This window comes from Leuresthes tenuis, unplaced genomic scaffold (genome assembly GCF_036924035.1).
Source record: "Leuresthes tenuis unplaced genomic scaffold, fLeuTen1.0.hap1 SCAF_9, whole genome shotgun sequence".
In the NCBI taxonomy this organism is placed as follows: Eukaryota; Metazoa; Chordata; class Actinopteri; order Atheriniformes; family Atherinopsidae; genus Leuresthes; species Leuresthes tenuis.
In genome coordinates, this window is record NW_027325363.1 from 18,160,137 (window position 1) to 18,174,711 (window position 14,575).

Genomic DNA, 14,575 nt, shown 5'->3' on the forward strand with positions numbered 1-14,575 from the left:
TGAAGTCTCTTTGTGCGGCGGCTTCTGCCCATCTGGACATATTATCTCGGTGGACTTTAAATACACAACTACTGCCTACTACTGTGTTAGTTACAGATCGACACACACACACACGTGAGCCTCTAACAAACTTCATCTCTAATTGACATTCATGGCACATTCAGACTGAGCCTGCAGACCCCCCCCCCCCCAACCTGCAGCAGGAAACTCGACCATTTAAAACCAGAAAGGAGAACTTACATGTCTGGGGTTCAAACTAAAAGCTTTTCGTGTTCCTCTCCTCTACATTTCATGGGCTGGTTTTGGTTGCAACTGGTTCACAAGACAAGTCAAAGTATCCAGAGTCTAAGACAAGTGAGTGAAGAGAGGCTTGTGATCTCGGGCTTTTCTTTTAATATTTTCCACTCTTATCTTTTAAAAAATGACCCCCTTTCAAGGAACCTGCTCATAAACCGCTTCCTGCCTCATCTTCCACATCAAACTTCCCACGGACACATTCAGTTGCCATTTATCAGCAGACAACAAGTCCCTACTCGCGCTGAGCCCTAACTTACACGTATCCGTGCGAACAGCCCTGGTTTGTTTGTGCAGTAGGACTTGTTGGATACCACCACCCCCCCCACACACACCTCCAAAAAAAACAACAACATGCAAACCCTCCGTGTGTCCGTCGGTGATTTCTTTTTATTTCAATAAAGGAAGCAAATCGGTAATTGAGAGCTTACGATTTTACTCAGATCCATGATCGTCCCTCCAAGCGCTGTGCCAGGATCCCTGGAGCCGAAGAGGAGAGCCGCTGGCTTTATCCTAACACAGTAATTAGCGACGGGAAGGCGATTGAGGCAACAAATGCATTTGGGAGGAGAAGGAGGGTGGGGGGGGGGGGGGTGGAGCGGGCCGTTAGCTCAACATGTGTCCCGATTTGGTATTAAAAAGCTCCACTATCTTTCCTTCCTTCCGCGTCCCTTCTTCTTTCTCTCCGCGCCCTACGTGCTCCCTTATCGGTGAGGACTTCCAGCATCCGACCGCCGACAAGCCGAAGCTGTCTGAGGGTGAATTTCACGAGTGGTGAATAATAATAGTTGATAATAGCCACTCACTGCCGCCACATTTAAACCCACCCTGCTCGTAGGGCTCAGCCCACATAGCGGCTAACGCCGAGGCTACCTTTATTTTGCAAATAGCCCGCTCTCCTGTTAGACAATAGTAGCATGGAGCCTGCGGAGTGGGACGGCTCAAACCCGGTGGTTCCCAAGCTGGGGTCCGGGGCCCGCCCGGGGTTCCAAGCTAATGGGGGGGGGGTCCAGGAAATGAGAAAACATCTCAACTTTCACAGTTGCTCCATTCAGTAACTGTAATTACAGATGATCACCTGCAGCAGGAGCCAAACTTAGCAGCTACAAGTCATCTTCCTCAGGATGATGATGATGTAAGTGTTGCAGGAGATTAAAGAGTTGTGCCCTCCCTCCCTCCCCCTCCCCTCTGATAGCAGAAAACACCCCCCAGAGGAAACCATACATGGTACACAAAAGGCTGTTTTTGTGTCTAACAGTCCTGTTTGTAAAGGTATGAGGTCAGATCAGATCACATTTGGGTTTTACTCCCCATTCTGACTGCAGCCTTGAAAAGAGCAACTTTCAAAAGGTGGAAGAAAAAAAAAAAAAGAAGAAAAAAAAAGCAGGAAATGCTCAGCTTTCACTGTGAGAGCAACTCTGGGTAACTGATGCCCCCATCTGGTTTCTCTGAGACAGTCAACGCAAGCCTGCTGTGTCCAAGAGCACACGTCACATCACAGAGAGAAGTAAACACGTGCAACTGAATTAAAGCAATTACACTCGTTTGCTCACCAAGACTCTGCAGGGTGAACGCAGCCATCGTTAATGTGGGCCCTTCTGGGACCAGCTCCACTGACTGGATTACGCTGCAAGTGCCGGCTGTTCGTGAGCGTGGGATATCCTGTTTTATTTACTGCGCGCCAAACTATTTAAGGATGGACTCCATTTATCAATAATTCATTCATCCATCCATCCATCCATCCATCCATTTTTCCATACCCACTTTTATCTCATTCAGAGTCGTGGGGGCGGGAGGGTTGAGTCTATCCCTGCTACCACCAGGCGAGAGGTGGTCCATCGCAGGGATGCTCACTTTCCATTATTACAGCAATATATTTCATTTAAGCTCTTCTTGTTTAAGTGGATCATTTAAATCGGACTTTTTCACAAAAAAGAGTGTATAAAAAAAGAAAACAACTACAAAAATAGCACGTCCAATCATTTCTTCCAGAACTGCTGAAGCTTCAAATGTATCATCACACCAGATTCAATTAGAGAGCATTTTGTGACAACCATGAAGCCAAATGAACTGCACATTTGCACAAGTAATCATTCTCCGTCCTCATTTATGTGCCGTCATCTTGAAGTTGAAGCAGAAACTGGGACTCATCTGACGGGACAAAAAGGGTTTGCAAAGTGTTGGAGAGTCCGTGTCCATTGTAGCCCCAGTTTCCAGGTCTCTTCTGCAGAGTTTGGCTGTAAAATGAGTTTCATTCTGTCTGACTAACTCAATCTACTTTTCCCCCACAAGCTGATTACATGAACTTCAGCACTTCACTTGGACCACATCTGCATGCCTAAAATCGGTAAATCAAACCGGAGTAAGTATTGAGGTGGTCGGTGAGCGCGCCGTTTCCACTTTATCGGGGACGGTTTGTTGTCATTTCGAGGGTAAAGAGTGCGAGTCGACACAGCTCAGTCTTGATGAAATGTTATGTCATGCGATACACCGGCAAAACTTAATCTAATGCAATACAGCAGCGATTAGGGGGTGCTTCTATTGGTACATTAAGTCAATTTGAAAACACAAAGGGGGGGGCGTAATACAAGAAACACATGTGAGTATAAGCAGGAACATCTAAACTCAATTACATATAGTTGACTTTGATCCGGTGTCCACAAAGTCCTGACCTCAATGACACAGAGATTCTGGGATTACACGAACAAGCATAAGGCACCGAGGCAACCTTAAACCACAGAGGAACAATAAGCCCCCTAGATCCATTTTCCAATCCAGGCCAGCCTCTTCGGTACAATCACAAAACATCAGCTGACCAGGGCAGGCCAGCCATGATAATCAATATGCTTCTCATTAGACCGGCGGAGCTGCACATAGTACCTCAGAGCTGCTCAGCAGTCCGTCTCCAAACAATGCAAACTATTTTCCTGCCGAGTCTCTTCACTTCCTGGTACGGCGTGGGCCCTTTGCCGAAGGCTGAGCATTTCTAGCATACAGCTGTCCCACTCTGTCTCCGTCTGGCTTTTCACTCAGAAACACTCATATCCTCTTTAGAAAGTCCACCCACCTGAAAAAAAAAAAAAAAACCACGTCCGACTTTCATTTTCTTCTAACTAGGGCGACGGTCGGTCTCCAAAGATGTCTTCAGAAGGAAAGTTTGATAGCTGGTTCGTCAAAATAAGCACAAAAGAAAAGGCTATTAAATGCATAACAAGTGCAACCAAACAAAGGCCAGCTGTTGGTGTGGTGCTGCCAGCGTCTATCAACACCCATCACTTTGCAAACATCCTTCTGTTCCCATTAACGTTTAAAAACCAAGACTAGCAATAAAATCATTACCTTTGTTCTCAGGGTTAAAGACCAGGAGCAAACATTTGACAAATGTCAAACATGAATAACTGTTCTTTATAGATAAAAAAGGATAAAAAGAGATGTTCAAGACTCTAGGTCTAAGAATTTGAATCTCTAAATGCATAAGAATGTAAGATGAAGCGACAGGGGCCTCAACTTTTATTTAGCCTCAACAGAAGTAAGCTGATTAATCGTACAAAATTACGAACACCATTTGAGGGGATATTTATTCTGCGCTATCGCATCCCGTTTGTTCTTCAGTGTAGAAAATGTAGTCAAAGTAAGTAACTATCGGATAAAAGAGACGATTCGTGGAAAGATCCACAACAAAGCTTTTGCTCAAACTACTACGAAAATTTCCCGGTCCGAGTCTTATTAGATGCCGACGAATCGCTCTTCCCGGGACTGTCTGAGCAGCGGTTAAAAACAAACAAATAAGCCTTCATGGAGGACAGTGGTGGTCCGAGAGGCATTTTCGAGGAGAAAAATCGAGCCGGTCTAAATCTTCCATCACATGGCGGGGCCTTTCCAAAGCTAGCTTTTATATCTTGATTACAGCACCACCAGGTGGCCAACTGCACTAATGTTTTTTCATTTAATTTCATATCAACACTCCCAACCCCACCCCCCTACCCCCCACCTCTGGGATTATAACCCTCATCACCTGTAAAGTTATACTTCCGCTAGAAGATATATACCACAGCTGGTCAACAGTTCAGTTGTGGTGGAAGTGTATCCCGTTAACTCGATTGTACTGCGTTTAACATTTTACGGCATTAAACTATTTCGATACCGATGCTGCCTCAGTTTGTGAAAATCCCCATCGGCCTTCGTCAGTGCAGCTTGTGCTTTGTCGCATAGCTGAGGAACATGTTGTTTTTTGTTTTTTTTAATGTGGTCACTTGAGTTTGAGGCAGGCTGATTTGCATTCCACATGCTTACACCAGTGATGACGGTCTCAGTTGGACTTTTGACCTGCGCTACAAGGGAAACAAAAAGCAGCGCTCCTTCTCCGTCTTCCTCCCTTCCCACTTTACGACGCTGTAAAACACAGGCGAGAACTCCAAAAACATTTTGTTGATCGAAGCCATTGTTAACGCCGCCAGGAACTCATCGCTGCACTTTGTTCCACTTACGGACCTGTCACTCATGTCCAGCTCTATTATCCCGCGCACAGCCAGTGCAATGAGGCCACAAACCACCGCCTGCTGTTTCTGCTGCCTCAGTGCTTTTAAAAGTCTCTCTTTCATGCTCGCGTTTGTGTACCTCGTGTATGCGGATATCCCCCTACAACCTCTGTGCTTTGTGAATTGCAGGATGTAGAAGAAGGCAAGAAGGCTCCGAGACAATGAGTGATGGAGGAGGGGGAGAGCGAGACACAGAAAAAAGAAAACCCCAAAAAAACAAAAGACAAGAGTTATTAAAAAAAAAGAAGAAGAAGAAGAAAATCTACATCCACCCTGCTGGATCCTGCTGGTGTCTGAAGGCTGCGGAGCTGCTCCTCCCATGAATTCCACAGCTGTTGGGGCACCAAACGGTACTAAAACAGGATGCATCGGTTTAGGTTTGACATATAACTGCTCACGAGTGATGCCAAAATGGGGGCAGATTTACACCAGGGGGTACTTTGCAGGTGGGGGGTGTGTGAAAAAAAAAATTTGAATTGATATAGCCATGAAAAAAAAATGAGTCAGTTTAAAGGAGCTGAAAGGAGCGAATAAACAGTGAAACTGGGAGCAGAGGGAGGGAAAAAAGTAAAAAAAACAACAGTGATGGAGATTAAATAGTTCAAAGTTGGCTATAAACAGGTGAAACGTCCAACTTCTGCTACTTTGAGTATTAGAGACACGACGGTGAACTTGTAGAAACCATCCTTATTACTCGGTATGACCAATGTTCACAGGTAGACAGCACAGCTGTCCCAGTGTACAGGTACAGGAAATATATCGAATGCCAGGACTCTGTGGGCTGCAACATACATGCAAGCTTATCTGAATTCACTGCACAGATGTTGTCTTTAAGGTACACGGACGGCGATGCTAGATTCAGATGACGCTGCGATTCTAAAATGAGGATTTTATTAGAGCAGAGCGACAGTCTGGAAGTGCTTTAAGTGGCCCAGAGCTGACACGTAGTCAGGTTTTCAATCACAGTCTCTGACACTTCTGGTGGTAGTTTTGGCTGTACTAACATACACTTATGGTTTACTGTCGAACAAAAAGATGCACGCCATCCCTTATGGTTGTTTTCTGTCGCTACCAGTTCCGTCTGCTGTGTGCAAGGCAGGAACTGGGGACCATTCACAGACAACCTTGGATCTAGTGTGCGATTCCGGCCTTGAAAAGTTCAATTTCATACATTTTTGAACAGACTAACATATTTAAAAAGTCACAATAATTGATTTTTTTTCTTGTATCATGTGAACGTATCGAGTATGTTTTAATGGCGTGAAGCTGGGGGTCAAACTACTGCTACATTTATACATTTGTTTGGACTCAGTGTCCATAGTTTCCATCCTGGGCTTTGACCCAGAAGTAACAGAAGAAGCCAGTTACAACAGATTAACCACAAGGGATGGGGTGCATCTAATTTGTAAAAAGAAAAAGGAGCCAATATGTAGCCATCTAAGATTGCTGTTAATCATTTTTGGTCTGCAACGTAATAGGTGAACCAGAAAAAGGCCCTTATTAACAAGCTATCATAGCTACTATATGCTTGCAAACTGGGACAAGGGCGGTACTCCAGTTAAATGGTCTAGTCCAGCTAGAATATACCTCGACTTCAGCGAGCTTCTTAGCGTACTGAGTGACACGTTCATCAGATCAGGACACACTGCTGCAAACGATCAAACACACTCAAAACGCAGACAGAGCATCGTCACTATGGCCCCACAGGGAAGGAGGAGGCAATCTAATTCAAGGCCTTAATTATGCGACGTACAAATATGGTGTCACTCAGTGGCTCACACTCCTCATCCAAAATGGTGCCCGAGAAGTTCTCCCACAAGCACTAATTATGGTCCATATTGGTCTGGAGATTACTGCCTACCCCGGCTTTCCAATGAGAAGCCTCCCGTGGCCTCAGACAGCTCCGACTCCGGGAGCTGGCATCTCTCGCATTCTGGAGCCTAAAGATAAAGATTATGAAATATAGAGGGACTCGGTACTAGCTTGTTATTTGCGCACTGGTTTTCTTACAGCGACTGAGACTACGGTTGAAGACAAAAACCAAAACACGCACTGACGTTAGAGACAAACACACGGGTAAGAGATTAACCCCCACCCAGAACTCTAAATTAAAGAGTCAGCTGCTATTATGAGGCTAAACATGTCATTAAAAGCCAGGGCGGTGTGTTATCTGGCTGCCCCAGTTCATGCTTTTTATAACCCGGCGCGGACACTGCGAGGATTTTGAGCACAACGTGGTTGTTTACCCAACTCAACAGAGATAGGCCCACGGCTCACAGAATGAGCGTTTTACACAACTGCAGTCTATAAGCCAGCGTTTGATTCACTCGCTGCGTAAAAACAAATCCTATTCGCTGAACATTTCAAAGACCAACACACGAGTAGGTTAACGGAGCAAAGCAAAGACAGGCGTACAAGTACTCAAACTATTCTGAGGCTCTGGACTTTTCTCCGTTCTTCCCTTATGGGTGAATAATACAGAGCTGCCAACTCTACATGAACTTATTAAGGAAGCAGCAAATTGCACCTTATAATGGAATACAGTGGTGATGAATCTAAAAGGGGGGGGGAGGCAGATCCGCAGAAAGGCAGTTGTTTTTCTACCCGGGAGGGGAAAGCCAGGCACCCAGCAGATTTAGGCAGCTTTGGAGCACAACAGATCAGATGAGATTATCTCTTGCTGATCCCCTGTAAAGCAGACAGCAGATTCATTGATTCCTCCACCTCTTAGCACAGCTCCAGATCCTTAGTCAAACATCAGCCATACAAAGAAAGGAAATGCCTGCAGCCTGCTTACAGAGGTGTAACAAACAGGAAAAAAAAAAAAGCAAGAAAATACCCCATCAAAGTTTTACAGAGGAGAAACTGGCTCCAATAGTACAGAAATTAATCGTATGCGTAATGCTTTTCAGGTTGGTAGAAAAACAGCAGACTTGTTTTTTTATCTTGCCTGAATGTGAGTTTTAATAAGCTAGATACAAATTCTGGCCCAGTCGGCACTGCTTATCATCACTCCTGTGCATTAACCTGCAACACTGGAGCAGTTTACCTAGACTCACTCGCAGAGGGTGTGATCACAGGAATCTGACAGTGACCTAGTGACACAAACCTGGCTCAGGACACATAAAGCTACACACACACCGTCTCCTCACTTCTAATCCCTACTGCTAGCATCACACGTGAGGGGAGAGGCATGGAGTTTCAGGAGAGCGTTGCTGCAAATCCGCAGGGACCATCTAGATACGCGGTCGCCAAATACCTGCTGTGCACATTTAGGCTTCTGTTGAGTGGATTGTCCGATCAAGCAGTCACTGATGGGAGAAGCATGTTGCAACTCTGCTACAGCATTTTGGCTGGCTGGATTCATCTGACCTACTTTCTCCCCACCCTTCCCTCCCCTGTGCCTGGTCTGGAGAGAGGGGAGGGGAGACCACCAGGCAGGAAGCGGTGGGCTAAGCGGCAAACATACATATGCTCACTGGGAGAGCAATTCACACAAGGTCAGATGTTGCTCTTGAAGCCGCTCCCATCATTCATAAGGAGCCATAGCATCAAAGGTATCCAAAACAAAGACAGCCATACATCTCCTCAGCCTTGCAATAGTGCAGGAACCATCTCACGGACCTCGTCAGAGCATCATTACCACTGGTTCCTGCCTTCACAAGGCGCTGTCAGACATGACAGAGCTCCATGGAGCTTCAGCTTGCCTTTCCCCTGCCTGGTTTAGAGGCAACAGCACAATTATCTGACTTCAAAAGACAATTTTCCCCACATTTCAACAGCTCTTTAGTTGTACACTGGACTCATTTGTATCTGCTAAATACAGACAACAGACATGGAGGTGGAAAAATAACAATCTGAACCAAACGCAGACGGTGTGAGACCTGGAAGAGTAGCTAGTGAGTCACAGTGAGTCACACACAATTAGAAAGTGTATCATTTACCCACGATATCACGGTGAAGTTTAGTTTATGAGCTGAAAACAAACAGCCCGACATGACTATTAATCATCCCTACACTGTGGCACCTGGCAGGACCTGCATACCCCACGCTTTCAGCAGGATAATGTGGCTGTATTAACATGTGTCCAGCCCCGCTCCGTACCTGCCCTCTCTCAAAGTTTTCCCTCTCCAGCTCCAGGCTGTTGGCCCCGCCGGTCCGACGGATTACTTTGGGGATAGCGTTGGGGACTTGCTGCATGGAGCTTTTCACTCGGTCCATTGTCGTCTGTGACAGGGGGGAAAAAAACTACAAAAAAAAAACGGCAGAGGAACAGTAATAAAATATAGTAAACTCAGGCGCTAGGGTGTAAAAACGAAAATACACGCAGCAACAACTATGGCGGGCAGCCGTCCATGCTCCTCCGGACTCGTCGCCCCCTTCTCTGGATCATTTGGCCTTTCTGTCCAACAGCCCGTCAATGACAGCAGCACTGTGAACGGCAGCAGCGTAAAGTGACGCAAGCTTACAGCAAACACGACTTCCGTTTTATCTTTTCAAAGTAAAGCTCCAACAAAACTAACACGACTTAGCTCGAAAATACACAACTCCTCGTTGCATGTACTTCAGCTGCCTTTAAATGATTTAAAGGCATTTTTATCTCAGTCCCAGAGCCCCGCCTACTCGTTGTTAAAATCGATGTTTTACATTCAATTTTGATATGGAAGAGAGCATACGAACGTATCCCTGAAATCAAATGAACTTCTAGAACAATTAGGAGGGACGTGTGGTATAAAAAAAAAACATACCAGAACTCACACTGGTAATATGCACTCTCAGACCCGCGGTGTTGCTGCACAGACACGCGACCTAAGTGACAGGCTTTTACGCAGAGCGACCTCAAAGGAAGAGCCGGGCTGCTGTTGTGGTTTGCTTGACACCTCTCAGCTGCATGAGGATGAGCGTCGCTGTTATTTGGATATTTTCTCTGGCAACGGTTCACTGACTCCTCCCAGCGTTCTCAGCCACTGGCTGAAGCCTCAGCAGGCTCTGCCCACATCATCGATGATATGCAGAGATGTAGTTATTCCAGCCTCGACCAAAGACAACTCCAGCTGTGTTAATTAACAGATGCACATTTGCAGATCTATGCCACTTGACCTGGATTTTGATGGTTTGGTCAATTTTAGTTTTTTTTTTTTGTAAGTACCATCAGTCTAATTGTGATTTTTTTTCAAATCAAAGCACTTCAAACATACAGTCCAATTCAAGAGGCTTTCATTACAGCATGATCTGGAACATTTGATAATCTGTTTTAAAATATCCTTGCATCCATGTATCCGTTATCTTCCGCTTATCCAAGGTCGGTCGCAGAGGCAGCAGGTTCAGGGGAGAAAACCCAGACATCCTACTCCCGGGCGACACCCTCCAGCTCCTTCTTCATATATACATAATCTCTTCAGCAAGTTGTGGGTCTGCCCTGGGACCTTCCCCAATTGGACATGCTTGAAAAACAGTGCGTTTTTCAGTGCATCTTTTGATACCATTGACCATAACATCTTATTGCAAAGACATTAAGATTTTATTGGGATCAAGAGTACCGCTTTAGACCGGTTTATACTTATCTCAAAAACTCCAGTTTGCTCATGTAAATGGAAATATTTTGCAATATTATTTGGAAACATGATAGACTTCAATGCTGACGACACCAAACTATGTATCAATGAAACCTGACGAAGCTAGTCAGTTACTAAAGTTACAGGCTTGTCTCACAGACATTAAGACTTAGATGACTTGTTTGGCAGAGAATTGACTTGTTGTTTCCTTCTTTTCAAGTCAGGGAAAACCAAAGTAATTGTGTTTTTGGCCCCAATAACCATAGAGAGTCACTAAATAACCAGTCAATCTTATAAATAGTTCATCTTGATGGCATTGCCTCAGTCTCCAGTTCTACTGTGAGGAACCCTGAAGTAATTTTTGACCAGGATTAATCTTTTAACTCTCACCTTAAACAGGTCTATATATTACACTCTCCTCACTAAATTTGTGTGACAGCTTTACTGGTTACGTAACTAGCGTAATTTGTGTCTAGTTAAGCTCAAAAAGAATATTTCTGGGTACAAAACAGAACTCAGAAAGTATTATTCCATCTCAGCTGTTTATACAGACTGAGATGAATAGCTGACTCATCAATTAATCGACTGGCAGAAAACTAGAGTTTTGTCAGGGCTACACCACAGGAGACTTTACAGTCGGGCCAATTTTGATATAGAGGGAACCAGAAGCTTAAAGAGAGTTGACCTTGCTCTTGTTCTCCCTGAAGTACATAAGCAAGCAATGGATAACTCGTTTTAAATTATTGCTCCTATCAAGGCAATAAATCAAAGTAACCAACTCCCAACCTTTGCTCTCAGTTTCTGATTTACGGGAGAAATTTGCTCGCTCTGCATGACTCAACGCTGCCCTCTGTCGGTCAAATGTGGGAACTACAGCGGAAGCCGCATGGAATAGACATGGACAAAACCCACTTTTAGACTCAAACATGAAAGATAAAATATTTGCAAAGAAAACCAGTTCATTTGGGATTAAAGTTAGATTGTTTTATTTGTTTCAGCAGACAAAATTGTCAAACCAACAACAAGACGGGATATGTCTGAGGTAAAAGAGCCGCAATCAGAGTAAAAAGTCTAATTATGACAATGTGACAGACAGACCTTTATATTTTGTATATCTAATATGTGATCATAAATAAAATCAGAAGATTTATTTTCTATATAGGCATAAAATGGTATAAAAGGGCAGTGTACTGTGGAAATTGCTGAAACGTGACTTGCATTTGGTCAGTTAATATGGAGTGAGCGATCAGCTGAAGATATTTTATGTTTATCTCCATTAGCTAAAATTTGCACCCTTAAATGGTGAATTTAAGTACACATATATGGAACTTTCCTAGTCTTATATTTATAGTTTTCCCCTCGATGTCGACAGTACCTGGTGCTTTTTGTCATGACAAAAAGAAATATCCCAAATCCTTTCTGCGTGGACCATTGATTCTAGCATGTCAACAAAATGTTGAACTTTGAACTTGGCCTTATGTAATGTTCGGTCTGGAAATGTTAACAAATGTGCACAATCAGCTGGAGAAGTGGCTCATTTTGGTAGTCAAGCACAACATTTCAGGCAACTAGTTTCGCAAAAATAATTGTCTTAACCTAAACTATCAGCTGAAGCAGGTGATTAGACGAATCAATTTTTCACCTGATAGGCTACTTGTAAATGTCAAATATGTTCACCCTGTCTTCCTGGTGCATACTGTAAAAAAATAGGGTGAAGCCAAAAAAGGAGTTCAACCAAGAAGAGGAGGAGGTCTCGCGAGATTACCACCGTGAGAGAGGATTGGGGCTTGGTCTTGAAGTTTTCAGATGCATCTGTAGATGAATCACAACAGCATCAAGATGTCGGGACGGTCAGGCCGCGCTGAGACCCGAAGTCGAGCTAAAGACGACATTAAAAAGGTCCTCGCGGCCATCGAGAAGGTGCGCAAATGGTACGTAAGCTGTGTGGGTGACAATATGGAGGGAAATGTGTTAGTGGACCGTTGCCTGATATCTTGCTGCGTCGCTCAACAAACTTCAGTCGGAAAAGTTAGAAGATTGACAGGGCTGCTGACCAACCAGCGCTCTCGTTTGACAGAAGGGGCGGGGTTAGTTGAGTTTTTCCGCTGATAGCTGTCAATATGGCTACAATAGCTTCACATGCGGCGGACTGTAATTCTGCGAAATGTCTTCACGGTCTCATAACAGTGTCTGCAAGGAACACCATAGGAAATGTCACGATGTGCACATATTACTTATAAGCTGCGAATGCTGCGAGTGAGCACATTGAAAGCTATCTGCTCTGTTATGGACAAAGAGAGAATGAACACTAAAAGAATACAGATGCGAGTGCTACATGTAGCTCCTCTCTGATATTGATAAAATAAATGTTATCCCCAGGGAGAAGAAATGGGTGACAGTTGGAGACACATCTTTACGCATATTCAAGTGGGTGCCAGTAACAGAAACAAAGCAGGTGTGGACATCTGACATGTACACTGCTCCGTCTTATACTCCCATTGGCCTGCATTCCCCTCATGAATTTCACACCCCTCTTTTTGTCTTCAGATATATCGCTCCAAATCCACTGGTGGGGATGTCAGGGGCTTGAAAGATGTGGTCCTAGAAAATACCAACTCTTTGCTGGATTTCACTGGTAGGGTTTGTGGCTCTTTTGGATAAAGTCATAATGATGGAGTTGTGTGCCTGATGATGGTTGTTTTATACGAAAGAAGAAGAAGAAAAAAAAACTTGCTGCAAGAGTGCAAGCAGCCACCTGATGTCCTGAATCTCTCCTTTGTTCTTAAGATGAAAACAGCAACCAGAGCTTTCTGTCAGATGTGTATCAGCCAAAAATGGACAACAGCAGCAGCACCTCCAGCTCGCAGCAGGTCAGCCCTCCACATACCTACAGCCTCCGAGCTGAAGACTCTCAGCCACCGATGCTCGGTCAGGAGAGTGTGGATGGTATGTGGATGGCTCTCTGAACCGCACTGTCACTCCGTTTTGATCCTCGCTCCTGTAATTCTAAAGGAGTGTTGGATCCTGTATTGAAGATCTGTGTGACTGTTTGCAAATGGCTGTTTTAATTCAGGAGTACATCATTTCATGCCTCGTTGTTAATACAGAGCCAGTTCATTCGGGGCAGGAGGGCGCAGACGAGCCACCTACGCTCATCAAGGAGGACCCTCTTTCAGCAGGAGCTGTCAGACGGAGCGCTCCAGACACACAGGTTTACTTTAACTACTTAAATGAGACCACAAACATTTCCCTTGTTCAAAACAGTTCATATTTCTAGTAGTTGTTGCATGATCTAAAATTGTATTTATTCATGGCTAAAACTGTTTTGAAGCATTTAAGCACCTCATCTGTTTCCTTTACGTCCAACAGGAAGAACTGGATGAATCGGGAGCGCCTCCTTTAAAGAGGATTTGCACGGGGGAAAATGCCGCCCTGAGATAGCTTATTTATACTGTTTTGTAAAGATAATGCACATGTTACCTGTCCTTGGTTGCTGTAAAGCAAAGCTTTCAGAATGATTCTGCTACTCTTCATATATTTACTCAGACATCACTCATTACATTTCAGCTAATGACAAAAAAATGTATTAACTGCATTTTTAGAGTCTTTGCAGTCTTGCTGTTTTAAGTGATTTTTGAAATTTTGTATGTACAAAGCCATAATGAGTATTTGCATTCACATTTTGTAAATGTCTGCGTTTAAGGCATCTGCTTCTGATTTCTTCCCTATCCAAGTTAAAGTTTTGCATGTTTCCATTCTTTATTTTTAAGGTTAACTTGTCATCTTGAAAAGATGTTTTGGGCGTAGCTTCATGCCGGTTAATGTTTAGGTGTGCCATTATGTATTGAATATGATGCGCTTTCTGGAGCAAATCTTTTGGTTTGTCATACTCTGGAATAAAACATTTTTAAAATAGTTAGTTTGCCCATCTTTTCAACAGGTTTCTTTGTAAACCACAATAAATTATCATTTAATTTTAATTAATGGATTATATTTCGTCATCACTCTGCTTTACTTGGTATATTGGGTAATCTATTGTTTAGCAGGCCTATTCAAAATGGACCCCAGACAGTGAGTTAAGAAAATAATTTGATTATTAACAGATGATTGGATTGGTTGGATTCGTTCCCATCGAATTGTATTCGTTGTCATAGATTTTTATTTTATTGGGTTAAATGCTACAGATGA

The 14,575-nt window shown here is 43.9% G+C and overlaps 2 protein-coding genes across 3 annotated transcripts in view; one reads left to right on the plus strand and one right to left on the minus strand.

The window, feature by feature from the left end:
• Positions 1 to 9,255, minus strand: part of hip1 (huntingtin interacting protein 1) — a 42,659-nt gene extending 33,404 nt beyond the window's left edge. The window contains exon 1 of one of the 2 annotated variants that reach the window (XM_072392633.1): positions 8,937 to 9,255. In XM_072392633.1, coding sequence (XP_072248734.1) covers positions 8,937 to 9,053 — 117 coding nt within the window. In that variant the 5' untranslated portion in view covers positions 9,054 to 9,255. Of the gene's footprint in view, positions 1 to 725; positions 1,199 to 8,936 lie in introns of those variants that run through there. The other variant, XM_072392634.1, reaches the window with a different exon arrangement.
• A 2,888-nt stretch (positions 9,256 to 12,143) lies between these two features.
• On the plus strand, positions 12,144 to 14,027 carry bcl7bb (BAF chromatin remodeling complex subunit BCL7B b). The gene is made up of 6 exons (XM_072392635.1): positions 12,144 to 12,318; positions 12,767 to 12,842; positions 12,935 to 13,022; positions 13,175 to 13,333; positions 13,495 to 13,598; positions 13,757 to 14,027. Exons 1-6 carry the CDS (start codon positions 12,206 to 12,208, stop codon positions 13,826 to 13,828), a joined length of 612 nt encoding a protein of 203 aa, XP_072248736.1. The 5' UTR covers positions 12,144 to 12,205; the 3' UTR covers positions 13,829 to 14,027.
• The last annotated feature ends 548 nt before the right edge of the window (positions 14,028 to 14,575 follow it).

Excerpts from the sequence above, each read along its gene's own strand:
- bcl7bb (XM_072392635.1), top strand. The coding sequence starts at position 12,206 with ATGAATCACAACAGCATCAAGATGTCGGGACGGTCAGGCCGCGCTGAG. Across the intron at positions 12,319-12,766 it reads ATCGAGAAGGTGCGCAAATG|GGAGAAGAAATGGGTGACAG; the intron begins GTACGTAAGCTG and ends TGTTATCCCCAG. Across the intron at positions 13,023-13,174 it reads CTCTTTGCTGGATTTCACTG|ATGAAAACAGCAACCAGAGC; the intron begins GTAGGGTTTGTG and ends TTTGTTCTTAAG.